This window comes from Oncorhynchus gorbuscha, linkage group LG01 (genome assembly GCF_021184085.1).
Source record: "Oncorhynchus gorbuscha isolate QuinsamMale2020 ecotype Even-year linkage group LG01, OgorEven_v1.0, whole genome shotgun sequence".
In the NCBI taxonomy this organism is placed as follows: domain Eukaryota; kingdom Metazoa; phylum Chordata; class Actinopteri; order Salmoniformes; family Salmonidae; genus Oncorhynchus; species Oncorhynchus gorbuscha.
In genome coordinates this window covers 31,749,038-31,775,960 of record NC_060173.1, presented here as the reverse complement: position 1 = coordinate 31,775,960, position 26,923 = coordinate 31,749,038, and the positions used below count along the sequence as shown (strand labels likewise).

The following is a 26,923-nucleotide window of genomic DNA, read 5'->3' as shown; positions in this document are numbered from 1 at the left end:
ACGACCTCTCACCTTTCATCTTTAACCTCTCACATCTCACCCCATAACCCCAACTGGTAGTAGTAACTGTGACACAGGTACCACGATCTCTCACCTATCACAGTGAGTGTGTTCTAGTCCTAGCCCTACCACTCCATACATATCAACTACAGGTCAAGGTTCACCTAACATTCCTCATAGCAAAATCCTATTCCAATGGTTCAATATGTTATTGTCCTCTAGGCCAGCGGTTACTGTACCACCAACTGAATTTTTCTCTGCATGGAGTGCCCCTGAATTACCCCCTCATGTGTATTTTACCAGTAGGCCTATGGCCTCATGAGTCTTCTCAAGTAGCCCTTGTTGATAAGCCAAGTACCCCCAGGGTTCCTAGTACCCCTGGTTGATAGGCCAAGTACCCCCAGGGTTCCTAGAACCCCTGGTTGATAGGCCAAGTACCCCCAGGGTTCCTAGTACCCCTGGTTGGAAACCGCTGCTCTATGTGAGTTAGAATCATTCCTGATCCTTCAAGCATGAAGAGAGTAGAGCTGGACTCCCAAGCTATCTTTCAACATTCCACCAACCAGCCCCAACCCCCTGTTGCTTAACCTGATTGGCCAGTGGCCAATAGGAGCTGGGTCTTTGGCGTGAGAACTGCTCCCCCCGGTCAGCTGACTGTCGATCAAACTGAGCCCCCGCTGCTAGGCAACAAAGAGCCCAGCTCAATAGACCTTTGACTGTGTGAGTGACAGGAATCTAGGGCTGAGGATGAAAGCTGTGTGTGTGTGTGTGTGTGTGTGTGTGTGTGTGTGTGTGTGTGTGTGTGTGTGTGTGTGTGTGTGTGTGTGTGTGTGTGTGTGTGTGTGTGTGTGTGCGTGTGTGCGTGTGTGTGTGTGTGTGTGTGTGTGTGTGTGTGTGTGTGTGTGTGTGTGTGTGTGTGTGTGCGTGTGTGTGCATGCGTGTGCATCTCAGCGTTTCCTCTGTGTGCGTGTGTGTTTAGGTAAGGAGGACGGCAAGACGTGTAAACGTGTGGCAATCCGAACCACCATCAGAAAAGACGACTGCAGGAGCAACGCACCGGTGAGAGAGAGAGAGTGTCAATAAGACAGTTTTAAAAAGTTAACACTGATAGAGAATAAAATCTCCCCCTCTCTCTCTCCCCCTTTCTCTCTTTTCTCTCTCTCAGGTGACAGTGTTTTCATGTGATGGGAAGTGTCCATCTGCCACCATCTTTAACTTCAACATCAACAGCCACGCCCGCTTCTGTAAGTGCTGCAGGGAGAGTGGACTACAAACCCGCTCCGTCACCCTGTACTGCTCACACAACGCTACCCTGGTGGTCTACAGCTTCCAGGAGCCTGTCGACTGCTCCTGCCAATGGAACTAAAGAGAGAGTGAAGATAGTCAGTGTGAGCTCAGTATGGCGTTCAATAGGAGGGATGGAAGATGGAACAGAGGTTAGAGGTCAGAGGTCAGAGTAGACAGGTCAAGCCTCCATGTAGGCGAGTTCTTTAGTCTTCCTTCAGTGTGTTGTGGAGGGCTGTATGCTGACCTGTTATAGTGACCCTGTCGTTACAGATATGTAGTGGTCAGATGTGCGGGCTGTAACCTGTTCCTGCTGTACTATGATAACACTAGTCCTATCTGTACTGCTGTAGCCTGCTCCTCCTTGTGTGTAACACTAGCTAGTCCTCTCGGACTTTATCATGTTAAGATCAGTTGGTCTGAGCTGACAAGACCGCTGCTGCTTTAGTATGGATCTAGTGCTCTCTTGATGACTGACATGTTTTATATGCCAATCAAATTTCTCTTACAAAATAGTATTTTTTTTTACAAGTAAAGCTTTTATCCAAAAATATTTGTATTTAACTCAATCAATTATTTAGTAAGGTGATAATCCACCTGAGCATCTGATGGTAGATGATCTGTATTTCAACAAAACGCTGTATTTGCTGTGTTGTTTAATGTGAAGCATTGTGACAGTAATCAGTATGTGCTGATGCCATCAGATAGACTAGAATCTCTAGTCATACAGAACCTCTCAGAATAAAACAATAAAACATTTAACAATGACTAACTGATTGGTGGGTGTTTTGTTGCGTGAATGAAAAACTCATCATCCTCCTCCTCCTCCAGACACACACTCCCCTGCTGACACAGCTTGTTCAGTGCTAACGTGTGTTTGTGTTGCTCTATCCTGGTGGTGTGTAATAATGGTGCGTGTGGGAGTCTAACAATCTGTATATATAATTACCATGTAAATACACAGTGTTAATGACACTTCATCCAAGGTAAAACACCAGTGACCTCCAGAAGGAAGATATGAACTATTGGAGAGGCATGAATCCACATTGATTAGTCATTGATTGATTAGTGATTGATCAGTGAATGATACTTATTTCTCACATTCAACCAGTCGCTATTCACACACAGCTTTGATCTGCTGTGTGGAACACAGTGGACTTGGTTAGCATATTACTGCATCCCTACAGAGAGTGGAGTATAAATCTGCAAACATGCTGAGGTGTATGGAGTGTTATCTATCTAGTGAACTTTAAGTTCTTTACTTTCACCCTGTCTTTCTCTCTCCTTCCCACTCCTTCTCTCTCCCTCTCTTTCTCTCCCTCTCTTTCTCTCCCCCTCTCTTCATGAGTTCCTTAAGCCTAGTTGTCATAGTAACCTGCTCTTATCCAAACAAAGAGGAAGGGTGGCAGGGGCAGAACAAATTGGTGTTAGCGACACACACACACACACTGATTGAATGGGACTGTGCACGCCTCCACAAAGGCTCTGCTTCAAAGAAATTTGCTGAGGGGCGCTAAATTCAAAGTTGTGTTGCATCACTGGGAAGGACTACTCTGGTGTAGTTCAGCTGTGATACACTCCTCTTATACAGAGCTCTGACAACCTCAGACCTTACTGGAACCTCTGGTCGTGTAGTTTATTCGCTCTTTGGTACATAGATGGGATATACAAACATCCATGAGTTTCTGATTCCAAAGCAACATTGATATTGGGTGTATGTTGTGGTACCATCTATAGATGATTGTGTGCTGATGAGATTACCAGGCTTCCCCATGGATGGAACCGTGCATATGTGGCTGCTGGCAGGGTTCATCCAGGTAAGACACACACACACACAACTACACACACGCCGTTTCTAGCTATGCCTTTTAGGTGAAACAGTTATGATTTATCACAAAACTCTTCTTTTAACCGTCTGTGCCAAAGTTTCAGAAATGATATGTATAGAATTTCTGAGGTTTAAAAGTCTCTCTTTTCTCTTTCGCTCTCTTTCCAGGTGGTCAGTCTCTTGTGTGTGCAGTGGTCAGATCCTGCGGTCGTGGTTGTTGAGGTTGTGTTTGGCCACTTCCCCACCAGTCAGGATCCAGACTGGTACACCGTCTCCTACCAGAATGCACACAACCTCACGGTCAGAACGTAATCCACCACACAACCATAACACTAGCTCCATACAACTAGCACCCAGCCTCACGGTCATACCGCACAGCCACCGGACAACCACAACCATATCGCAACCACTAAACCACTCTCTGTCCCACCCCTACAGGTGTGGCTGGATCCGATTGGCCGCTCTGAGTGTTCTCCTGACTGCAGGCTGTTTCTGCAATTGGCTAAGGAGCCAGGAGGAAGTGACATCACGCTGAACGCTATAAAAAACAATACCACACTAAAGACTAAGACCTTTCATATCGGTAAGCCTTACCCTGACCCCTGACCTATACAGGGATTGACCTATACAGGGATGTCCTGTTATGAAACAGAAAGAGTTAAAGAGTTAAAAGATGATGGATTAAATTGAAAGAGGTTGTGTGTGTGTGTGTGTGTGTGTGTGTGTGTGTGTGTGTGTGTGTGTGTGTGTGTGTGTGTGTGTGTGTGTGTGTGTGTGTGTGTGTGTGTGTGTGTGTGTGTGTGTGTGTGTGTGTGTGTGTGTGTGTGTGTGTGTGTGTGTGTGTGTGTGTGTGTGTGTGTGTGTGTGTGTGTGTGTGTGTGTTTGTTTGTTTGTGTGTGCACCACTGTGTAGCTCCTGTCCCCCTCTCCTCTCTCCGTGTCGAGGTGACCACCACCAGCACTGTCCTGACCTGCAGCCTACAGAACAGACAGAGCCTCACTGCTCTCAGTCTACACAACATGCACATCGAACACACACACACTGAATACACACACACTGAACAGACACACTCTGACCACACACACACCTCTTCGTACGTAGTGAGAGGTCTGCAGCCTGGAGCAAACTACAGCATCACAGCAGAGTTGACCACACCTCTCACACACCTCAACATCAGCCTCACCCAGAGACTACACACCACCATGGAGACAGGTACAACACACACAACCACATAATTAACATTGACCGCTGTATGTCTAAGTTGACTGTGAGTTGACCACTGTCTCTCCTCAGCCCAGTGTCCTATTGGTTGGCTGGCGAGTGAAAGGAGCTGCCACAGTGTGAGTAGGCGGAGCCTGTCGTGGGGCGATGCCCAGCAAACCTGTATAGGCATGGCTTCAGGAGGACACCTGGTGGATGTTAAAACAGAGAGAGAACTCCTCCTCCTCTCCTCTCACCTGACTACACACAACAACCTACTACTGCTCTGGACCGCTCTCAACGACAGACTGGTAACACACACACACACACACACACAGATATATCCATGTGAGTGAGATAAATGGCTGTGTTAGCATGAATGGTGTTTGCTTTCTAAACAGTCAGACACATTAGCTTCCTCCTTACAGAGGAGTGTGTTAGTCTGTGATTTAAAACTGATGACTGGGACATTCCCAGCCTGTGTCTGACAAAAAAAACACACAACGTTTTTTGTTGTTGTTTGTCTTCACAGGATGAGGGGCTGCCCCGCTGGTCTGATGGCTCCTCCTACAACCTGACGAGTGTTATGACATCATCATCACTGCCAGCCAATCAGACTGACTGTTTTGCTCTACAGAGGAACACTACTGGACGAGGCTACTTCCTGACTTCGTTCTTTTGCCACATTCCTTTACCCTATATCTGTCACTGGGAAAGTATGCATTAATACATTCAATACCAGAGTCAATAAACACCCTAATAACACTTTACCCCTGTCCGACACCCACTAACCCTCTCTCTCTCTCTCTCTCTCTCTCTCTCTCTCTCTCTCTCTCTCCCTCTCTCTCTCTCTCCCTCTCTCTCTCTCCCTCTCTCTCTCTCTCTCTCCCTCTCCTCTCTCTCTCTCTCTCTCTCTCTCTCTCTCTCTCTCTCTCTCTCTCTCTCTCTCTCTCTCTCCTCTCTCTCTCTCTCTCTCTCTCTCTCTCTCTCTCTCTCTCTCTCTCTCTCTCTCTCTCTCTCTCTCTCTCTCTCTCTCTCTCTCTCTCTCTCTCTCTCTCTCTCTCTCTCCATCTCTCTCTCTCTCTCTCTCTCTCTCTCTCTCTCTCTCTCTCTCTCTCTCAGTCCCTCTCCTCCCCCCTCCCTCCGTTATTCAACATTCACCTGGTGGAGGTAACAGAGAGAGATGCAGAGCTTCACTGGAGTGACCTCACATTCGTAAACTCCTCTCACCCTGCCCCCCAGCTCTATGTCCAATACCAAGAAGAGGAGGAAAAGGAAGAAAAACATGGGGAAGAGAAGGAGAGGAGGACTGCAGGTCGAGTCCCAGTGTCTCTATTCTCCAGAGGGCTGAAAGTGCCAGGCCTGTACCCAGGCAAGGTCTACTCTCTGTCCCTCAGAGCCTCCCACCTTACTGGGGCCGCATGGAGCCTGGGGAGCGCTCAGACTTGTCACACACGGCCCCTTCCCCCTCGAAACATCACCATTAGCAATGTGACAGCCAGTCAGATCACAGTAAGCTGGACAGCCCCAGACTCCCAGCATGCTGTGCGGTGGAACTTTCTGGTTCGCTGGGAGGGTGTAGCCTCAGGCCAGGAGACGAGAATGGTTGTGGCTAGCAGCGCCAGGTCCGCTGTGATTGCAGGACTGGAGGGGTTCAGGAAGTACAAGGTCAGAGTTGACTCCGTCACAGAACACGGTGTGGAGAGCTGTGGAGGGGAGGAACTGACCCTATACACTGGTATGAAAGTCTGTTTGTGTAACGCTTCGGGTGTACTTGTTTTTTACAGCATAATGTTGAATGAGTGTGTGCATGTGTGTGTGTGCGTGTGCGTGTGCGTGTGCGTGTGTGTGTGTGTGTGTGTGTGTGTGTGTGTGTGTGTGTGTGTGTGTGTGTGTGTGTGTGTGTGTGTGTGTGTGTGTGTGTGTGTGTGTGTGTGTGTGTGTGTGTGTGTGTGTGTGTGTGTGTGTGTGTGTGTGTGTGTGTTGGTAGCGGTGAGCCCCCCAGGTGGTGTGGTTGTGTCTAGCAGAGGGGAGAATCTGACAGCGTGCTGGTCCGCCCCGTCAGGTGAAAGCCCTGATGGGTACTATGTTAGGCTACGCCCCGTCAGCCAGGCCCGCCCCATGGAACTGTGGGTAAATGAGTCCAGGTGTGTGTTCCTAGCCATATTCAGTCCAGGGCAGAACTACGAGGTGGGTGTGGCTTCAGTGAGAGGAGAGAACATGAGCCAAGAGATCAACACCACATACAGAACAGGTAGGCCCACAGAGACGTGTGTGTTCAAGTTGAAGTTTCAACAAATGTTGGTGTTGCTCCATCATACTGTGTGTATCTCTTTCTCATTGTGTGTGTGTGTTCCTGTCTTTGTGTAGAGCCTGGGCCCGTGCAGGCAGCTGTCCCTCTCTCGGTAGGAAGCAGTTCTGTGGTTCTGTATGTCCAGAGACCAGTATTGGGTGTGTGTGATGGAGTGAGGGTGTGTGTGTGTAAGGGAGTGTGTGAGGGTGTGTGTGTGTGTAAGAGTGTGTGCGATTGGTGGCCATTCCCCCCAGGTAAGCACACAGTAACAGTTGGCAGCCTGACTCCAGGGGAGGAGTACCATCTCAGTGTCTACAGCACCAGCCGACACAGGACCGGACCAGCATACCAAACACACACACTCAGGACACGTGAGTACACACAAACACACTCATATTTCCATCTCCTCAGATGATTTTGTGGGTGATGAAGTGTGTGTGTATGCACAGTTGAAGTCGGAAGTTTACATACACCTCAGCCAAATACATTTAAACTCAGTTTTTCACAATTCCTGACATTTAATCCTAGTAAAAATGCCCTGTCTTAGGTCAGTTAGGATCACCACTTTACTTTAATAGTAGAGAATTATTTATTTCACCTTTTATTTCTTTCATCACATTCCCAGTGGGTCAGAAGTTTACATACACTCAATTAGTATTTGGTAGCGTTGCCTTTAAATGGTTTAACTTGGTTCAAATGTTTTGGATAGCCTTCCACAAGCTTCCCACAATAAGTTAGGTGAATTTTGGCCCATTCCTCCTGACAGAGCTGGTGTAACTGAGTCAGGTTTGTAGGCCTCCTTGCTCGCACACGCTTTTTCAGTTAATCCCACAAATTTTCTATAGGATTGAGGTCAGGGCTTTGTGATGGCCACTCCAATACCTTGACTTTGTTGTCCTTAAGCCATTTTGCCACAACTTTGGAAGTATGCTTGGGGTCAATGTCCATTTGGAAGACCCATTTGCAACCAAGCTTTAACATCCAGACTGATATCTTGAGATGATGCTTCAATATATCTACATACTTTTCCTCCCTTATGATACCATGTATTTTGTGAAGTGCACCAGTCCCTGCTGCAGCAAAGCACCCCCACAACATGATGCTGCCACCCCCACAACATGATGCTGCCACCCCCATGGCTTGCAAGCTTCCCCCCTTTTCCCTCCAAACATAACAAAAGTCATTATGGCAAAACGGTTCTATTTTTGTTTCATCAGACATCAGACCAGAGGACATTTTTCCAAAAAGTACGATCTTTGTCCCCATGTGCAGTTGCAAACCTTAGTCTGGCTTTTTTATGGTGGTTTTGGAGCAGTGGCTTCTTCCTTGCTGAGCGGCCTTCAGGTTATGTCGATATAGGACTCGTTTTACTGTGGATATACAGTGCCTTGCGAAAGTATTCGGCCCCCTTGAACTTTGCGACCTTTTGCCACATTTCAGGCTTCAAACATAAAGATATAAAACTGTATTTTTTTGTGAAGAATCAACAACAAGTGGGACACAATCATGAAGTGGAACGACATTTATTGGATATTTCAAACTTTTTTAACAAATCAAAAACTGTAAAATTGGGCGTGCAAAATTATTCAGCCCCCTTAAGTTAATACTTTGTAGCGCCACCTTTTGCTGCGATTACAGCCGTAAGTCGCTTGGGGTATGTCTCTATCAGTTTTGCACAACGAGAGACTGAATTTTTTTTTCCATTCCTCCTTGCAAAACAGCTCGAGCTCAGTGATGTTAGATGGAGAGCATTTGTGAACAGCAGTTTTCAGTTCATTCCACAGATTCTCGATTGGATTCAGGTCTGGACTTTGACTTGGCCATTCTACCACCTGGATATGTTTATTTTTGAACCATTCCATTGTAGATTTTGCTTTATGTTTTCGATCATTGTCTTGTTGGAAGACAAATCTCCATCCCAGTCTCAGGTTTTTTGCAGACTCCATCAGGTTTTCTTCCAGAATGGTCCTGTATTTGGCTCCATCCATCTTCCCATCAATTTTAACCATCTTCCCTGTCCCTACTGAAGAAAAGCAAGCCCAAACCATGATGCTGCCACCACCATGTTTGACAGTGGGGATGGTGCGTTCAGGGTGATGAGCTGTGTTGCTTTTACGCCAAACATAACGTTTTGCATTGTTGCCAAAAAGTTCAATTTTGGTTTCATCTGACCAGAGCACCTTCTTCCACATGTTTGGTGTGTCTCCCAGGTGGCTTGTGGCAAACTTTAAACAACACTTTTTATGGATATCTTTAAGAAATGGCTTTCTTCTTGCCACTCTTCCATAAAGGCCAGATTTGTGCAATATACGACTGATTGTTGTCCTATGGACAGAGTCTCCGACCTCAGCTGTAGATCTCTGCAGTTCATCCAGAGTGATCATGGGCCTCTTGGCTGCATCTCTGATCAGTCTTCTCCTTGTATGAGCTGAAAGTTTAGAGGGACGGCCAGGTCTTGGGAGATTTGCAGTGGTCTGATACTCCTTCCATTTCGATATTATCACTTGCACAGTGCTCCTTGGGAAGGTTAAAGCTTGGGAAATATTTTTGTATCCAAATCCGGCTTTAAACTTCTTCACAACAATATCTCGGACCTGCCTGGTGTGTTCCTTGTTCTTCATGATGCTCTCTGTGCTTTTAACGGACCTCTGAGACTATCACAGTGCAGGTGCATTTATACGGAGACTTGATTACACACAGGTGGATTGTATTTATCATCTTTAGTCATTTAAGTCAACATTGGATCATTCAGAGATCCTCACTGAACTTCTGGAGAGAGTTTGCTGCACTGAAAGTAAAGGGGCTGAATAATTTTGCACGCCCAATTAATCAGTTTTTGATTTGTTAAAAAAGTTTGAAATATCCAATAAATGTCGTTCCACTTCATGATTGTGTCCCACTTGTTGTTGATTCTTCACAAAAAAAAATACAGTTTTGTATCTTTATGTTTGAAGCCTGAAATGTGGCAAAAGGTTGCAAAGTTCAAGGGGGCCGAATACTTTCGCAAGGCACTGTAGATACTTTTGTACCTGTTTCCTCCAGCACCTTCACAAGGTCCTTTGCTGTTGTTCTGGGATTGATTTGCACTTTTCGAACTCCTCTCCAGGAGAAAGAACGCGTCTCTTTCCTGAGCGGTATGACAGCTGCTTGGTCCCATGGTGTTTATAGTTGCGTACTATTGTTTGTACAAATGAATGTGGTACCTTCAGGCGTTTGGAAATTGCTCCCAAGGATGAACCAGACTTTTTCTGAGGTCTTGGCTGATTTCTTTTGATTTTCCCATGAAGCAAAGAGGCACTGAGTTTGAAGGTAGGCCTTGAACTACATCCACAGGTACACCTCCAATTGGCTGAAACTAGGTCAATTAGCCTATCATGAGATCATTTTCTGGAATTTTTCAAGCTGTTTAAAGGCACAGTCAACTTAGTGTATGTAAACGTCTGACCCACTGGAATTGTGATACAGTGAATTATAAATGAAATAATCTGTCTGTAAACAATTGTTGGAAAAAATGACTTGTGTCATGCACAAAGTAGATGTCCTAACCGACTTGCCAAAACTATAGTTTGTTAACAAGAGATTTGTGGAGTGGTTGAAAAATGAGTTTTAATGACTCCAACCTAAGTGTATGTAAACTTCCGACTTCAACTGTATGTGTAGGCCTGGCCTCTCCCAGTACTGTGAGAGAGGGCTCAGTAACAGAGTCATCAGTAGAGATGCTGTGGGATCCAGCCTCTGGACACGGACACAACTATGAAGTCATCTGTCTCAACTGTCACCACACACTCATGGTACGGCAGCAGGGTGTGTGTGCATGTATGTGGTCAAGTGTCTACAGTATAGAATGGGTTTATGTGGTGGAGTGTCTATAGAATGGGTTTATGTGGTGGAGTGTCTAAAGAATGGGTTTATGTGGTGGAGTGTTTATAGGTTTATAGAATGGGTTTATGTGGTGGAGTGTCTATAGAATGGGTTTACGTGGTGGAGTGTCTATAGAATGGGTTTATGTGGTGGAGTGTCTATAGAATGGGTTTATGTGGTGGAGTATCTATAGAATGGGTTTATGTGGTGGAGTGTCTATAGAATGGGTTTTTGTGGTGGAGTGTCTATAGAATGGGTTTATGTGGTGGAGTGTCTATAGAATGGGTTTATGTGGTGGAGTGTTTATAGAATGGGTTTATGTGGTGGAGTGTCTATAGAATGGGTTTATGTGGTGGAGTGTCTATAGAATGGGTTTATGTGGTGAAGTGTCTATAGAATGGGTTTATGTGGTGGAGTGTCTATAGAATGGGTTTATGTGGTGGAGTGTCTATAGAATGGGTTTACAGTAGAGTCATGGCCAAATGTTTTGGGAATGACACAAATATTAATTTTCACAAAGTCTGCTGCCTCAGTTTGTATGATGGCAATTTGAATATAATCCAGAATGTTATGAAGAGTGATCAGATGAATTGCAAAGTCCCTCTTTGCCATGCAAATTAATTGAATCCCCCAAAACATTTCCACTGCATTTCAGCCCTGCCACAAAAGGACCAGCTGACATCATGTCAGGGATTCTCTCGTTAGCACAGGTGTGAGTGTTGATAAGGACAAGGCTGGATATCACTCTGTCATGCTGATTGAGTTTGAATAACAGACTGGAAGCTTCAAAAGGAGGGTGGTGCTTGGAATCATTGTTCTTCGTCTGTCAACCATGGTTACCTGCAAGGAAACGCGTGCCGTCGTCATTACTTTACACAGGGCTTCACAGGCAAGGATATTGCTGCCAGTAAGATTGCACCTAAATCAACCAATTATCGGATCATCAAGAACTTCAAGGAGAGCGGTTCAATTGTTGTGAAGAAGGCTTCAGGGCGCCCAAGAAAGTCCAGCAAGCGCCAGGACTGTCTCCTAAAGTTTCAGCTGCACCACCAGTAGAGCGCTTGCTCAGGAATGGCAGCGGGCAGGTGTGAGAGCATCTGCATGCACAATGAGGTGAAGACTTTTGGAGGATGGCCTGGTGTAAAGAAGGGCAGCAAAGAAGCCACTTCTCTCCGGGAAAAACATCAGGGACAGACAGATATTCTGCAAAAGGTACAGGGATTGGACTGCTGAGGACTGGGGTAAAGTTATTTTCTCTGATGAATCTCTTTCCGATTGTTTGGGGCATCCGGAAAAAGGCTTTTCCGGAGAAGATAAGGTGAGCGCTATCATCAGTCCTGTGTCATACCAACAATAAAGCATCCAGAGACCATTCATGTGTGGGGTTGCTTCTCAGCCAAGGGAGTGGGCTCACTCATAATTTTGCGCAAGAACACAGCCATGAATAAAGAATGGTACCATCACATCCTGCGAGAGCAACTTCTCCCAACCATCCAGGAACAGTTTGGTGACGACCAATGCCTTTTCCAGCATGATGGAGCACCTTGTCATAAGGCAAAGTGATAACTAAGTTGCTCGGGGAACAAAACATCAATATTTTGGGTCCATGGCCAGGAAACTCCCCAGACCCTAATCCCATTGAGAACTTGTGGTCAATCCTCAAGAGACGGGTGGACAAACAAAAACCCACAAATTCTGATAAACTCCAAGCATTGATTATGCAAGAATGGGCTGCCATCAGTCAGGATGTGGCCCAGAAGTTAATTGACAGCATGCCAGGGGGATTACAGAGGTCTTGAAAAAGAAGGGTTAAAACTGCAAATATTGACTCTTTGCATCAACTTCATGTAATTGTCAATAATAGCCTTTGACACTTATGAAATGCTTGTAATTATACTTCAGTATTCCATAGTAACATCTGACAAGAATATCTAAAGACACTGAAGCAGAAAACTTTGTGGAAATTAATATTTGTGTCATTCTCAAAACCTTTGGCCACAACTGTATATGTGTGTTAGGTCCAGAAGGTGTGTGTTCCGAGGGCAGTGTTCTCTGGGTTGCTACCAGGCAGGCTGTACCACTTCTCTCTGAGGACGGAGAAAGAGTCCTTCACAGACAGCCCCCCTGTCACACTCAGCATCACTACAGGTACACACACACACACACACACACACACACACACACACACACACACACACACACACACACACACACACACACACACACACACACACACACACCCGGTCTCTCTGGTTCTTATTAATCAGCATTTGTGTGTGTGTGTTAGCTCCCAGTCCAGTGATGGTATCAGTCCTCAGTAGGACCACATCGTCTGTGACAGTTGGCTGGACCCAGGCCAGGGATGTTGTCAAAGGCTTCATCCTGTCAATCATAAACCAAACCTCCAATCAGCAGCTGAAACTCTCAGCCCAGGAGCCATGGTGAGTCCTACCCCCCTGGCACAATGTGTCCTTATTGGCTGGTCCAGCTTCCATTTGTTGTTGGGTAACACTGGCTGTGTGTGTGTGTGCCCACATGTGTGTGTGTGCGCGCATGTTTGTGCATGTTTGTGTGTAGGTCTTACAGGTTTGAGGACCTTTCCCCAGGAAGCTATTACACAGTATGTGTTATCAGCAGCAATGGAGAGAGGAGGAGTACACCGGCTTCTGTAGACTTCAACACCAGTGAGTTATGGACACACACACATACACATGTTTGGCTGGCAGCAGTAGTGACCTATCTTGGGAGGTTCCAGTAGGAAATGAGGTGTTCAGAGTTTATCCCCAGCATATGTTCCAGGTTAATGTCAAGGTCAAGAAAAAATGTAATTTATTAATGTATTTTCACACACACATACATCCAAACACACACACATTCACACACACCTGCACTGTACACACAGCTCCACAACACATCACACACACTACTTATTACACACACACACACACACGCACGCACGCACGCACGCACGCACCCACACACACACACACACACACACACACACACACACACACACACACACACACACACACACACACACACACACACACACACACACACACACACACACACACACACACACACACACACACACACACAGCAAACCCAGAACAATTAATTCCGATGGTGGAGAGCAGTGAAATGAATGTTGAATGAATGATATGACAACAGATGTCCTGGTGTTTCTCTCTAGTCCCAGGAGCCCCACAGGAAGTGCTGCTGGTCGAAGAGGATGTGACCTCATCAGTGTTTGTGAGCTGGGGAGCCCCAGCAGGGGGCGTGGAGGGGTACAAGGTAGGACACCATCCTATCCTCTCCCTTAACCTCTTTCTTCTCCTCGCCTCTCTCCTCTTATCTACTCTGCTCCTTCTTTTCTTTTCTTCTCCTCTTTTCTCTATGATTTGTTATTAGCAACAGCTGTCTCAGTTTACCCATAAATATTCATCCCTTTGCGCACAGTTACACACACATGCGTGCACACACATACACACACACACACACACACACATACAGAATTAGTTCTTTATAAGAGGAAGCAGGACGGGGGGTCAAATAAAACTCACCTGCAGACTTTCAGAGAACACACTCACCTGGTGGTTGCCTAGCGACTGTCGTCAGCACAGTGCATCTCTGGTTACCTGCACTTTAAAGATGTATGACCCCCCCAGAGCCAACGCCAGGGAGAATGACCAAGCACTATACAGGCACGCATGCACGCACACACACAAACACACAGACTTACTGCTGGACATTTGTGACTTAGTGCGATAGCAAATTCATCAGGGACCCTCTCATTTTGTCATAGGACAGAGAGATTTTTTTTGTTGGTGCAGCTTTAAAGCTAATAACCTGCATTACACAAATGTTTCCATGAGGCAGAAAGAAAAGTTTGCTGTTTTATAGGGGCAATCAGCAGTTTCTACATACATTTTTGTACTTATAATTTTATGATATGTAGCCATTGATTCTTGAAGAATACAATTTATAAATGCCTCATGAATTGTGCCCAAATCTAAGCTTGTTTAACTTCAATGTTTGTAAACAAAGCACATTTAAACAAACACTGTATAGCCTCAAAACTTGGTTAAAACTATAATTTTGATATCAAGGATGGTGAGTCTTGCATCCATATCTCTCTGAGTTTGAGAGTGATGACATTTCTCCAGCCACATCCCTCCGCTTTTTAAAGAAACAGTAGCGGGTAAATCGCTTTGTTATTGTTTCAACTGCTAATTTGATATTCAACCCTTGTGCTTTGCTGAAAAATATTTACGTTAATAGTGGTATGGTTCAGATTGACCCCTTACAGTTTAAACACACTCAAGACAGTCGAAGAATTAAGAAAAAACTGCCAAAACGTTGTTTTGTTTTGTCAGACCATTCAGAAAGAAGAAATATAAGAACATTTGATTTCAGAAACTCTATATTTAAGAATTCTTTGTTAAACGTATTTCCTTTCTCAAAAACAGGCACTTTCTGTTTGGAGCTCATTTTTGAGTCTGTGTCAGAGATCTGCTGCTCTCACACTGAGAAGGAGAAGTTTGGGAAAGTCATTTACACCCAAACATAATTATAAAAATGCAACCAGAACCAGTCAAAACAAAACACATCAAAGACACTTGTTTATTTTGGACCTGTGGAAAAATTTATACACATGAAAGCCTCCGGGTCAAAATGACCCACAACATCATGTTTGTATACAAAATCTACACAGAGATTCCACAACACATCAGCATGTCCACATTTTGAAGTTAGGTTCCGGACCCTAAATTAGGAAAAGTCCTTTAATTCCATGGAGAGTTTAACTCGTATTTTAGACAACTCAAAGTGGGAATGGGTCAAATTAACCCGCAACATAATAGGAGGGTTAAAGCTTAAATTACAGTGCATTTATGTATTAAAAAATAAGTTGAGCCCCCCGAGTGGCGCAGTGGTCTAAGGCACTGCATCGCAGTGCTGGCTGAGCCATTAGAGAGTCTGGGTTTGAGTCCAGGCTCTGTCGCAGCCGGCCGTGACTGGGAGGCCAATGGGGCGGCGCACAATAGGCCCAGCGTCGTCCGGGTTAGGGAGGGTTTGGCCGGCAGAGATATACATATCCATGTAAATTATGTGTGATTTGGAGTGTGCCTCTGGCTATCCATAAAACAAGAAAATGGTGCTGCTGCTTTGCTTAATAGAAGGAATTTTAAATGAGTTATACTTTTACTTTTATGTTTGATACTTAAGTATATTTAGAACCAAATACTTTTAGACTTTTATTCAAGTAGTATTTTACTGGGTGACTTTTACTTTTACTTGAGTAACTTTCTATTAAGGTATCTATACTTTCACTCAAGTATGACAATTGGGTATCCAGTGATCCTCCTTGAGATTTTTCTACAACTTGATTGGAGTCCACCTGTGGTAAAGTCAAATGATTCGACATGATTTGGAAAGGCATACACCTGTCTATATAAGATCCCACAGTTGACAGTGCATGTCAGAGCAAAAACTAAGCCATGTGGTCGAAGGAATTGTCTGTAGAGCTCCGAGACAGGATTGTGTCAAGGCACAAATCTGGGAAAGAGTAACAAAAAAGTATTGCAGCATTGAAGGTCCAAGAACACAGTGGCCTCCGTCAATCTTAAATGGAAGAAGTTTGGAACCACCAAGACTCGGCCAAACTGAGAAGGGCCTTGGTCAGGGAGGTGACCAAGTACCGATGGTCACTCTGACAGAGCTCCAGAGTTCCTCTGTGGAGATGGGAGAACCTTCCAGAAGGACAATTGATTGGTGCAGCACTCCACCAATCAGGCCTTTATGGTTGCCAGATAGCTGAGACGGAAGCCACTCCTCAGTAAAAGGCACATGACAGCCTGCTTGGAGTTTGCCAAAGGGCACCAAAAGGACTCTCTGACCATGAGAAACAAGATTCTGTAGTCTGACGAAACCAAGGTTGATCTCATTGGCCTGAAGTGTCCCGTCTGTAGGAAACCTGGCACAATCCCTACGGTGAAGCATGGTGGTGGCAGCATCATGCTGTGGGGAGACTAGTTTGGATCGAGGGAAAGATGAATGGAGCAAAGTACAGAGAGATCCTTAATGAAACCTGCTCCATGACCTTAGGCTGGGGTGAAGGTTCACCTTCCAACAGGACAATGACCCTAAGTACACAGCCAAGACAACGCAGGAGTGGCTTCGGGACAAGTCTCTGAATGTCCTTGAGTGGCTCAGCAAGAGCTGTTCCAACATCAGCCAGTCCTAATCGCCCAACATCAGTGCCCGACCTCACCAATGCTCTTGTGGCTGAATGGAAGCAAATCCCCACAGCAATGTGCCCACATCTAGTGAAAATCCTTCCCAGAAGAGTGGAGGCTGTTCAAGCAGCAAATGGGGGACCAACTCCATATTACTGCCCATGATTTTGGAATGAGTAGTTCGACGAGCAGCTGTCCATATACTTTTGGCCATGTAATGTATATATATTTTTACAGAATATATATATTAGAGCAATAAGGCTTGAGGAGGTGTGGTATATGGCTAATATACACTGCATGACCAAAAGTCCTTCATCCCAAAGGTTTTCGATGGGGTTGTGCAGGCCAGTCAGGCCAGTTTCTGTATGGACCTCGTTTTGTGCACGGGGGCATTGTTATGCTGAAACAGGAAAGGTTCTTCCCCGAACTGTTGCCACAAATTTGGAAGCACAGAATCTTCTAGAATGTAATTGTATGCTGTAGCGTTAAGATACACCTTTTTGTATTTATACTGTACCATGGCTAAGGGTGGTTCTTGCGCACAACGCAACACGGAGGGCCTGGATACAGCCCTTAGCCATGGTATATTCGCCGTATATCACAAACCCCCAAGGTGCCTTATTGCTATTATAAACTGGTTACAGCAGTAAAAATAAATATTTTGTCATACGCATGGTATACGGTCTGATATACCACTGCTGTCAGCCAATCAGCATTCAGGTCTCGAACCACCTAGTTTACAAATATATACAGCACCTGTCCAAAGTTTGGACACCCTACTCATTCCAGGGTTTTTCTGTATTTTTACTACTTTCTACATTGTAGAATAATAGTGAAGACATCAAAACTATGAAATAACACATATGGAATCATGTAGTAACCAAAAAAAGTGTTTAAAAATCTAAATGTATTTTATATTTGAGATTCTTCAAAGTAGCGTCCCTTTGCCTTGATGACAGCTTTGCACACTCTTGACATTCTCTCAACCAGCTTCATGAGGTAGTCACCTGGAATGCATTTCAGTTAAGAGGTGGGCCTTGTTAAAAGTTAATTTGTGGAATTTCTAATTCCATCTTAATGCGTTTGAGACAATAAGTTGTGTTGTGACATGGTAGGGATGGTATACAGAAGATAGCCCTATTTGGTAAACGACCAAGTCCATATTATGGCAAGAACAGCTCAAATAAGCAAAGAGAAACGACAGGCCATCATCACTTTAAGACATAAAGGTCATTCAATCTGGAAAATGTCATTAACTTTCAAAGTTTCTTCAAGTGCTATGATGAAACTGGCTCACATGAGTACTGCCACATGTAAAGAAGACACAGAGTTACCTCTGCTGCAGAAGATAAGTTCACTAGAGTTAACTGCACCTCAGAAATTGCAACCCAAATAAATGCTTCATGGAGTTCAAGTAACAGACACATCTCAACATCAACTGTTCAGAAGAGAATGCGTGAATCAGGCCTTCCAATAGTAAGAAGAGACTTGCTTTGGCCAAGAAACACGAGCAAAGGGAAAGGGGGATACCTACTCAGTTGTACAACTGAATCCATTCAACTGAAATGTGTCTTCCGCATTTAACCCAACCCCTCTGAATCAGCGAGGTGTGGGGGGCAGCTTAAATTGACATCCACGTCTTTGGAGCTAGGGAACAGTGGATTAAGTGCCTTGCTCAGGGGCAGAACTACAGATTTTTACCTTGTCAGCGCGGGGATTCGATCCAGCAACCTTCCAGTTACTGGCCGAACGCTCTAACCACTAGGACGTTAGAACGGTGGAAATCTGTCCTTTGGGCTGATGAGTCCAAATTTTAGATTTTTGGTTCCAAACGCTGTGTCTTTGTGAGATGCAGAGTAGGTGAACGGATGATCTCTGCATGTGTGGCGCCGTTAAGCATGGAGGAGGAGGTGTGATGGTGTTGGGGTGCTTTGCTGGTGACACTGTTGTGATTTATTTAGAATTCAAGGCACACTTAACCAGCATGGCTACCACAGCATTCTACAGCGATACGCAATTCCATCTCGTTTGCACTTAGTGTGACTATCATTTGTTTTTTAACAGGACAATGACCCAACACTCCTCCAGGCTGTGTAAAGGCTATCTAACCAAGAAGGAGAGTGATGGAGTGCTGCATCAGATGACCTGGCCTCCACATTCACCCGACCTCAACCCAATTGAGATGGTTTGGGATGAGTTGACTGCAGAGTGAAGGAAAAGCAGTCAACAAGTGCTCAGCATGTGTGGGAACTCCTTCAAGACTGCTGGAAAAGCATTCCAGGTTAAGCTGGTTTAGAGAATGCCAAGAGTGTGCCAAGCTGTCATCTTAGCAAAGGGTGGCTACTTTGAAGAATCTCAAATATAAATATATTTAGATTTTTTAACACTTTTTTTGGTTACTTCATGATTCAATATGTGTTAATTCATAGTTTTTATATCTTCACCATTATTCAACAATGTAAACAATAGTAAAAATAAAGAAAAACCTTTGAATGAGTAAGTGTGTCCAAACTTTTGACTGTATATAAAAAAAAAAATTCTGGTCGCAAACCCCTGCATACCTCACTTTGAGAACCCCTGAATTACTGTATACTATAGAAAATAAATTCCGTCCAAATAAAACAGACACGCTGTTTGCTCTGTGTCGTTGATTTGTGGTTTATCACTGCCCAAACACAACTTTCCAACAAACACCAACATTTGATTTTGTCACCAAATATTTTGTCCGATTGTGTGTGTATATGTGTTTGTGTCTGTGTGTTCTCCTTAGCTCCTGTTGTGTCTCTCTGGGGATAAGTCATCATGTCGTGAGATGGGGGTTCATAGCAACAGTCTCCAGGTAGGAGGTTTGACCCCTGGATCAGATTATGACATCACCGTCCTGAGCCTGCTGGTATCAGACTTCAGCCAGCCTGTCACTACACAGTTCTCCACACGTAAGACACATACACACACACAAATCAACCTCTTTGTGGCAACACTTAATGTGGCAAGCCATATCAGGGCCATATCAGAGCTCCTAGTAGTAACCTTTGACCCTCAGCTGTGGAGAGTCAGAGACTGAGACAGAGCTCATCTAATCTCATATTCAGATGTTATATTAACGTGCGTGTTTGTCTGATGCAGGTCCGGCCGGTGTGTGTTCCCTCTTTCTGCTCTATGTTAACTCTTCCTGTGCCGTGGTGAGGTGGGACGCTGCCATTGGCCAGTTTGACTTCCACAGGGTAACTGTTGGAAATGGCTCGCAAGCACATACGATAGAGGTCTCCAAGGAGAGGCAGGTTGCTACAGTAACTGGGTTGAGGGATGGCTGTATGTACAACATGAGCGTGGAGCGCATTAGACGAGGAGAGGCAGGGACAGCGGCCTCCCTAACTGTTACCACAGGTACCTGACTGTAACACAAAACTACATTACTCTGACCACAACTTCCCTGATTTTAAGCATGGGTTTAAGCAGGGTTCTCTCAATAAGTTATACACGTGCATAAAATATTTCTCTCTCTCTCTGTGTCCCTCCATCTATCCCCCCCTCTCTTTTTATCTTTCTCTCTCTCTGTATCCCTTAGTGCCGGGCCGTGTGCGTGGTGTAAATGTGGTTAGTGTGTCTGCTCAGAACTTCTCTATGCGTTGGGAGCAGTCAGAGGGGTGTGTGGACCAGTACCTCGTCAGCCTGCTGCCCAACCAAGGAACTGTCTCTGTCTACCGCACAGTCGACAGACTCGTACAGGTAAACACACACAGAAGCTATTACACAGTAGATGTTATCAGTAGAAGTGGAGACAGGAGTTAATCTGCTTCTGTAAACATCAACACAAGTGAGTTATGGAGACACACACACACACACGTATACTAACACATACCTCTCCCTCACCCAGATCCCACCCCTTCCTGACCTTGCTCAGCAGCCAGGTGTCAGATACCCCCAGCGTAACCTAACACAAACACATACACATACACACACAGGTTGAGTAATAGAGCTCATTATTTATTAGGTAGACCTCCTGAGCTCAACTCTGAATCATTCATTTGGTGAAGCTGCTCTCCTGCATGGAGTTATGGTGTACACACTGCCCTGCCTCTCTCTGACCTAACCGGCTAACTGCTGACCACTGAATGACTGCTAACGGTGGACTGGGTTACTACCAGACCTGGACTACAACTACTACTGCTGTAGCTAACCTGTTGCTATCATAAGACTGGACTTCTACTATTGTAACTTTCCTGCTCTAATTGTTTCTACATTATGGTGGCATGTACTGCCCTGAATATCGTCGAATCTAACCTGCTAGCCGTGGCTAACTGTTGCTAACTGTGGACTGGGTTACTACATTAGGCCTGGACAACGGCGCAAAGATCTAAACTGCTGTAACACTGTGACCTGCTGTAGCTAAATTGCAATTGAACAATGGGGCTAAGCCCTCTAACATTGAGCTGACATTGCCTTTTTCTCTCTAACCTGCTGCCTCTGACCAGCAAACAGCTAACTGAGCTAACAGCTAATTGGGCTTACTGGGCTAACAGCTAACTGGTAACTAGGCTAACTGGTAACTGAGCTAACAGCTAACTGGGATAACTGGGCTAGCTCCAGCATGGCCATCACTCTTCTCCTGATCATCACCTTCTACCTGGGATACACACACTCACAGGTTAGACTGCTCCACACACACATCTACAACCACATACTGTAGTTGTGTTGTGGTTGTGGTCATGTTCTGATCATGTAGTCTCTCCTCAGGCTGATGTATCCAGTCTGAGTCCTCGAACAGTGTTTACGGTCATGGTGACCGCCGCCTCCTCCTCCAACCTCAGCCCACCGGTCAGCCGTATAATCAACACCAACAAGACCGGTGAGTTTTACAGCTGAAATGATAGTGGTCTGCTCTGAGGGTCTGTTCTGCTGCTGCCCTCTGCTGATAATGGCTGATAATGTTTATTATCTCCCACCCTGTGTGTGTGTGCCTTCGGTGTGTAGGTGTGTGTGTGTGTGTTTGTAGGTGTGTGTAGGTTTATGTGCGTGCGGTGTGTAGGTGTGTGTGTGTGTGTTTGTAGGAGGTGTGTGCATGTTTGTGTGTGTGTGTGTCTGTGTGGTAACACTAGCCTTGCTAAGTAGAATGAATGATGCTGTAGTGAATGTCAGTGAAATGCCATAGCTCTGAGCATCTATTCACCCCCCCCCCCACACACACACACACACATACAAATACCCAGCTGGTTGACCCAATAGCAAACAACAACAGTATCTTTCACAATGTCTCTCACCATCCTCCCAATTTGTTGACAGGACTTCCTAGTTTTGGCAGTATGTATGGCAGTATGTATGGCAGTATGTATGGCAGTATGTATGGCAGTATGTATGGCAGTATGTATGGCAGTATGTACTGATAAGTATGGATTGGATTCTTTCACATATATCAGATTTTTAGGAGATTTTGGGGAATATGGCCTTAACAGTTCTCGTCTCGTCTCGTCTCTTCTCATTTCCTCTCCCTCCTTCTCTCCCAGCCCCAACATCCCCTCCCACCAATCTAGAGGGGGAGAGGGTGGGCTCCAATGGGATCCTTCTGTCTTGGACCATGCCCTCTGACTCCCGCGTCGATGGTTATGTCATCAGGTAAGGAGCCATATGATGTAGACCCAGATGAAGCCTTCTCCTGGAACACTATTAGGGGAATAACACTATTAGGGGAATAACACTATAATGGGAATAACACTATAATGGGAAAAACACTATAAGGGGAATAACACTATAAGGGGAATAACACTATAAGGGGAATAACACTATAAGGGGGGGATAGGGTGTTGATATTGATATGATTTAGATGCACTATTGTAAAGTGACTGTTCTACTGGATGTCATAAGGTGAATGCACCAATTTGTAAGTCGCTCTGGATAAGAGCGTCTGCTAAATGACTTAAATGTAAATGTAAATGATATTCCACCACTATTTACTTCTAAATAAAGTTGAAATAAAGTTGTTTGTATATCATCTGGTGTTTTAAATAAAGTTGTTTCTATTTAATTTAATAGGTACAAAGAGGTGTGTCCATATCCAGACCCCACCTTCAAAGAGGTGACCAAACACCTGGACATCCCTGAGACCCTTCTCAACCTCTTCTTACCAGGGTCTACCTATAACATCAAGGTAACACTCATACAGTAAACATACTGTAAGTAACGTCTCTCTGCTCTCTTTCACACACACATCTAGAAGGTAATCATGCACTGGAGAGGCTATACAGACATGCCTGGTGCCCAAAATGTATGACATATGTCGCGCAGCGAGAGTTGAGTGGGGACGAATGGATTCTATTCTGTCAGTCAACCTAATGAGCCAAGTAGTTTACATTGGTGGCTAGATGCTTCAGCAATAATTTGAAACGTGTCTGCCGAAGTTGGGACTTGGAGTGTTCAGAAATATTCCGTTTTTATCAGACTACAAAAGCAATAAATGTGCTTTAGCTGTCACCCTGATCTGATATTAGCTACACTATCTAGCTACTTCCCTCTGAGTTACTGCACGAGAGCAGTGCTTGGAAATCAGGACTCAGGAGCGAGACACCCCGTGTTGTTGAGTTGGAGGCTTGCAGCGCAAACTCTCCCAAATTCAGCAGTATACTGTATTACGGGGACATCCAGATATATACCAATATTACAAGTTATTTCACGTCCAGGCTGCTTTCCTACTCAAAATATTATTAATTAGGATGGAACAAATTGGCCACGTTAGCAAGCGCCAGTGACATGTGATAGCTGCCCGGTTAAGCAAGTGCACTGGTCATTCACACCGGCTTGTCGTTCCAGATGGTGACCAATACTACACGTTTTAACTAGCGCCATCCTTCTAGCAAGCATAAATTAAACTTTGTACATCATGCAGGTTTCTCCGAACAAATAGCCTAACCTAAATGGCTCCCAATCAATTCAAAAATGTGCTTTCATGTTAACAAACAACATATTCTAAAAACAAGACAGGTCAAAGTAAAATGGACAATATGGAATGTACAGTTTTCACCCCACTGTCGTGATCAGTGCATTCATTCATAAAATTCCATTTCAGGCACCACTGTAGGCTACGCCTCAATAAGCATGGACCTGACGCCGGTACCTTTTGGACATCGTTTTTGTCTCAGTCCGGACCGGCCTTGATTTCCACATCCATGGACATTGGTTTTTAGTCCGGTCCAGACAAAATCTGAACCAATCATAGCCAGCAATTTTTGGTCTCGCCAAGGGCAGCAGAATGGCAAGGACCGGCCCTGATCACTCCTCCCAGTCGGATGGTTCCCCACCAATTTCAATGTACTATTGAGCCTTGTGTGTCCCAGTCTCAGCCTTGTGACTCCACTTTCCTTCCATCTCTCTCGGACTGAGAACCTCCCTGCCCCCATCTTTTCCTGGATCTTATACAGCTGTCATCCCTTTTCCTCCCATCTCTCTCGGCCTGAGAACCTCCCTGCCCCCATGATCTTATACAGAACTCTCCCTGAGAACCCCCTGCCCCCATCTTTTCCTGGATCTTATACAGCTGTCATCCCCTTTCCTCCCATCTCTCTCAGCCTGAGAACCTCCCTGCCCCCATCTTTTCCTGGATCTTATACAGCTGTCATCCCTTTTCCTCCCATCTCTCTCAGCCTGAGAACCTCCCTGCCCCCATCTTTTCCTGGATCTTATACAGCTGTCATCCCTTTTCCTCCCATCTCTCTCAGCCTGAGAACCTCCCTGCCCCCAGATCTTACAGCTGTCATCCCTTTTCCTCCCATCTCTCTCGCCCCCCCTGCCCCCATCTTTTCCTGGATCTTATACAGCTGTCATCCCTTTTCCTCCCATCTCTCTCAGCCTGAGAACCTCCCTGCCCCCATCGTTTCCTGGATCTTATACAGCTGTCATCCCTTTTCCTCCCATCTCTCTCAGCCTGAGAACCTCCCTGCCCCCATCGTTTCCTGGATCTTATACAGCTGTCATCCCTTTTCCTCCCATCTCTCTCGGCCTGAGAACCTCCCTGCCCCCATCGTTCCTGGATCTTATACAGCTGTCACCTCCCTGCCCCCATCGTTTCCTGGATCTTATACAGCTGTCATCCCTTTTCCTCCCATCTCTCTCCCATCTCTCTTGGCCTGAGAACCTCCCTGCCTCATTCCCCTCTACTCCCACATGAGCTGGTACCGAGGATCATCACAAATACCCCCATCTGTCTCAGCCTATACAACTCTGCAAACCCTCATTTACAACCCTGTCTGCGCCGAGACACAGATGAATTGAATCTTATCAGTGCTGTACAGCAGTGAGAGCAGATGACTACCGTCTGGCCTCACCTCCTCCACCCACTGCAGCCAAGAGTATGACCAGCAACTCCGTTGTGTAAACATATAAATGATCTGTTGCTCTTTTTCCCACTGTCACCTTAAACTCAGGAACACTAAAAGCTGCACCTGTCCTCCCTGTTTTAGGTCCTTAGACCCATATGTGAATATATTCAAGAAAGCATAGTATTGCGTTCTTAAGTGTTCACTTACAACTGAATCTATTCCTTCCTCAACATATCTTACCCTCTCAAGCAACCCTAGATCTATCACTGTCAGAGGGAGCAACCATGGTGGGAAATGGAGGACGAACCACAGAGGGGCTAAACTCCCTCCCAAACCACCCCATCTCTCTGGCCTTGCCATCCACTATCCACCCAAAACTTGTGTTCAGATTTTGTTCATGTTCCCAGCACTCAGAGTACCTTTTTTGTAGGATGTGTTCCAATCAATACTCATCTGTGCGACATAAGTCATCAATTTCTTCTTCAATGTTTATTAGCAGACTACTCTCATAAGGTTTATTGCTGCCACCTGCTTTACGAGGTAGTAAAAAAATGATATCCCAAAAAAAAGCTGTTTTGGATGAACAAATACATACTAATTACCAAAAACACTAACCAAAATTCACCGTACTACCCTGAATTTAGAAAATAATATATAATTTAAAAAAATGTTTACTTCTTCAGTCAGATTTTAATGTATTTTCAGATCCCTACACAGATTCGGGAACTTGGGAAGGGGGAACCTCGCCATTCAGTACTCCCCGTAACATTTTGGCTGTCAAGTCCTGAATATCCAGAAATCTATTTGCCGCATTCATAATGATATCTAGCTTCTTAGATTGTTTTATTCATTTGACTAGTGCAATTCGTCACTTGTGCTATAAACGCAACAAAGTCCACCTTCTTCACTGTTCGTGTGTCGGGATCCTTCTCCTGCATGGCATTCACTGCAGACTGTGGGACATCACCTACCATCTCCTCTCTACTACTCACTCCTTCAGCTATTTTCACTGCCTGCACATAGGAGTCCTGCTGGATAGCCCTGATCCTAGCTACTGCGACCTCCTTCGTTTTTACAGGGCACTCTGGGAACTGGAACGTGATTCCCATCACAATTACAGAAACAAGCTGTAACACTGCAGCGGCTTCTGTACATACGTCTCACCGCATATCCCAAGTTTTACAAAAGTCGGGAGAATCACTTCATCAAACGAAAGTAAAACTGATAGACTTTGCTCCTTCTTTACGCCTATCATTCAAGTCAAGCTACATGCGTCTACCACTCCTGGCATGTTATCCATAAACCACACAACCTTTATATCCAACGAGACACCAGCGATGACACCTTTAACCGGTGCCCTACTCTGAAAATCAGCTTTCCACTTCATATGTCGATATCTTGTAGAGCCACAGAGCTTTTTCTCCTTTTGCACTTCTTTTTCAACATATCGCTCCTGGTCGTTCTGACCGATTCCACTTTTCCCAATTCGTCCTTCACGTCATCAATTTGGGCACCAGGCGTGTCCATATAGCCTCTCCCATCAATTACACTTACATCATTCAATAGAAATGTAACGTAAGCATATGGTAGAATGTGTGTTTTAACCATATCTGTCTTTTCTTTGTGTGCATCCATGCGTGTGTGTGTGTGTGTGTGTGTGTGTGTGTGTGTGTGTGTGTGTGTGTGTGTGTGTGTGTGTGTGTGTGTGTGTGTGTGTGTGTGTGTGTGTGTGTGTGTGTGTGTGTGTGTGTGTGTGTGTGTGTGTGTGTGTGTGTGTGTGTGTGTGTGTGTGTGTGTGTGTGTGTGTGTGTGTGTGTGTGTGTGTGTTCTGGGCAGATGCCTCCAGAGGGGAAACTATTCTCTTGATCTGGTTAAATAATTAATTGTGATTAAATGATTTATAACGTAAAAA

The 26,923-nt window shown here is 45.1% G+C and overlaps 3 protein-coding genes across 3 annotated transcripts in view; all 3 read left to right on the top strand.

Moving 5' to 3' along the window:
- The window catches only part of LOC124042272 (otogelin-like protein), a 50,850-nt gene extending 48,804 nt beyond the window's left edge, over positions 1-2,046 (top strand). The window contains exons 54-55 of the mRNA XM_046360676.1: positions 980-1,059; positions 1,166-2,046. Coding sequence (XP_046216632.1) covers positions 980-1,059; positions 1,166-1,366 — 281 coding nt within the window. The 3' untranslated portion in view covers positions 1,367-2,046. The remainder of the gene's footprint in view (positions 1-979; positions 1,060-1,165) is intronic.
- Positions 2,047-2,911: 865 nt separating this feature from the next.
- LOC124042179 lies at positions 2,912-5,039 on the top strand. The gene is made up of 6 exons (XM_046360619.1): positions 2,912-3,101; positions 3,281-3,412; positions 3,551-3,695; positions 4,025-4,324; positions 4,406-4,623; positions 4,845-5,039. Exons 1-6 carry the CDS (start codon positions 3,036-3,038, stop codon positions 5,037-5,039), a joined length of 1,056 nt encoding a protein of 351 aa, XP_046216575.1. The 5' UTR covers positions 2,912-3,035.
- A 401-nt stretch (positions 5,040-5,440) lies between these two features.
- Positions 5,441-26,923, top strand: part of LOC124036080 (phosphatidylinositol phosphatase PTPRQ-like) — a 46,553-nt gene continuing 25,070 nt past the window's right edge. The window contains exons 1-14 of the mRNA XM_046350224.1: positions 5,441-6,050; positions 6,303-6,566; positions 6,683-6,976; positions 10,266-10,396; positions 12,485-12,614; positions 12,754-12,907; positions 13,044-13,150; positions 13,660-13,760; positions 19,473-19,638; positions 19,829-20,089; positions 20,271-20,431; positions 21,440-21,551; positions 22,207-22,315; positions 22,733-22,847. Coding sequence (XP_046206180.1) covers positions 5,915-6,050; positions 6,303-6,566; positions 6,683-6,976; positions 10,266-10,396; positions 12,485-12,614; positions 12,754-12,907; positions 13,044-13,150; positions 13,660-13,760; positions 19,473-19,638; positions 19,829-20,089; positions 20,271-20,431; positions 21,440-21,551; positions 22,207-22,315; positions 22,733-22,847 — 2,241 coding nt within the window. The 5' untranslated portion in view covers positions 5,441-5,914. The remainder of the gene's footprint in view (positions 6,051-6,302; positions 6,567-6,682; positions 6,977-10,265; positions 10,397-12,484; positions 12,615-12,753; positions 12,908-13,043; positions 13,151-13,659; positions 13,761-19,472; positions 19,639-19,828; positions 20,090-20,270; positions 20,432-21,439; positions 21,552-22,206; positions 22,316-22,732; positions 22,848-26,923) is intronic.

What these genes read in the sequence shown, in the direction of transcription:
- LOC124042179 (XM_046360619.1), top strand. Translation starts at nt 3,036, where the DNA reads ATGAGATTACCAGGCTTCCCCATGGATGGAACCGTGCATATGTGGCTG. An exon ending in GACTAAGACCTTTCATATCG is followed by an intron (nt 3,696 to 4,024) that starts GTAAGCCTTACC and finishes ACCACTGTGTAG; the next exon opens with CTCCTGTCCCCCTCTCCTCT. An exon ending in CCGCTCTCAACGACAGACTG is followed by an intron (nt 4,624 to 4,844) that starts GTAACACACACA and finishes TTGTCTTCACAG; the next exon opens with GATGAGGGGCTGCCCCGCTG.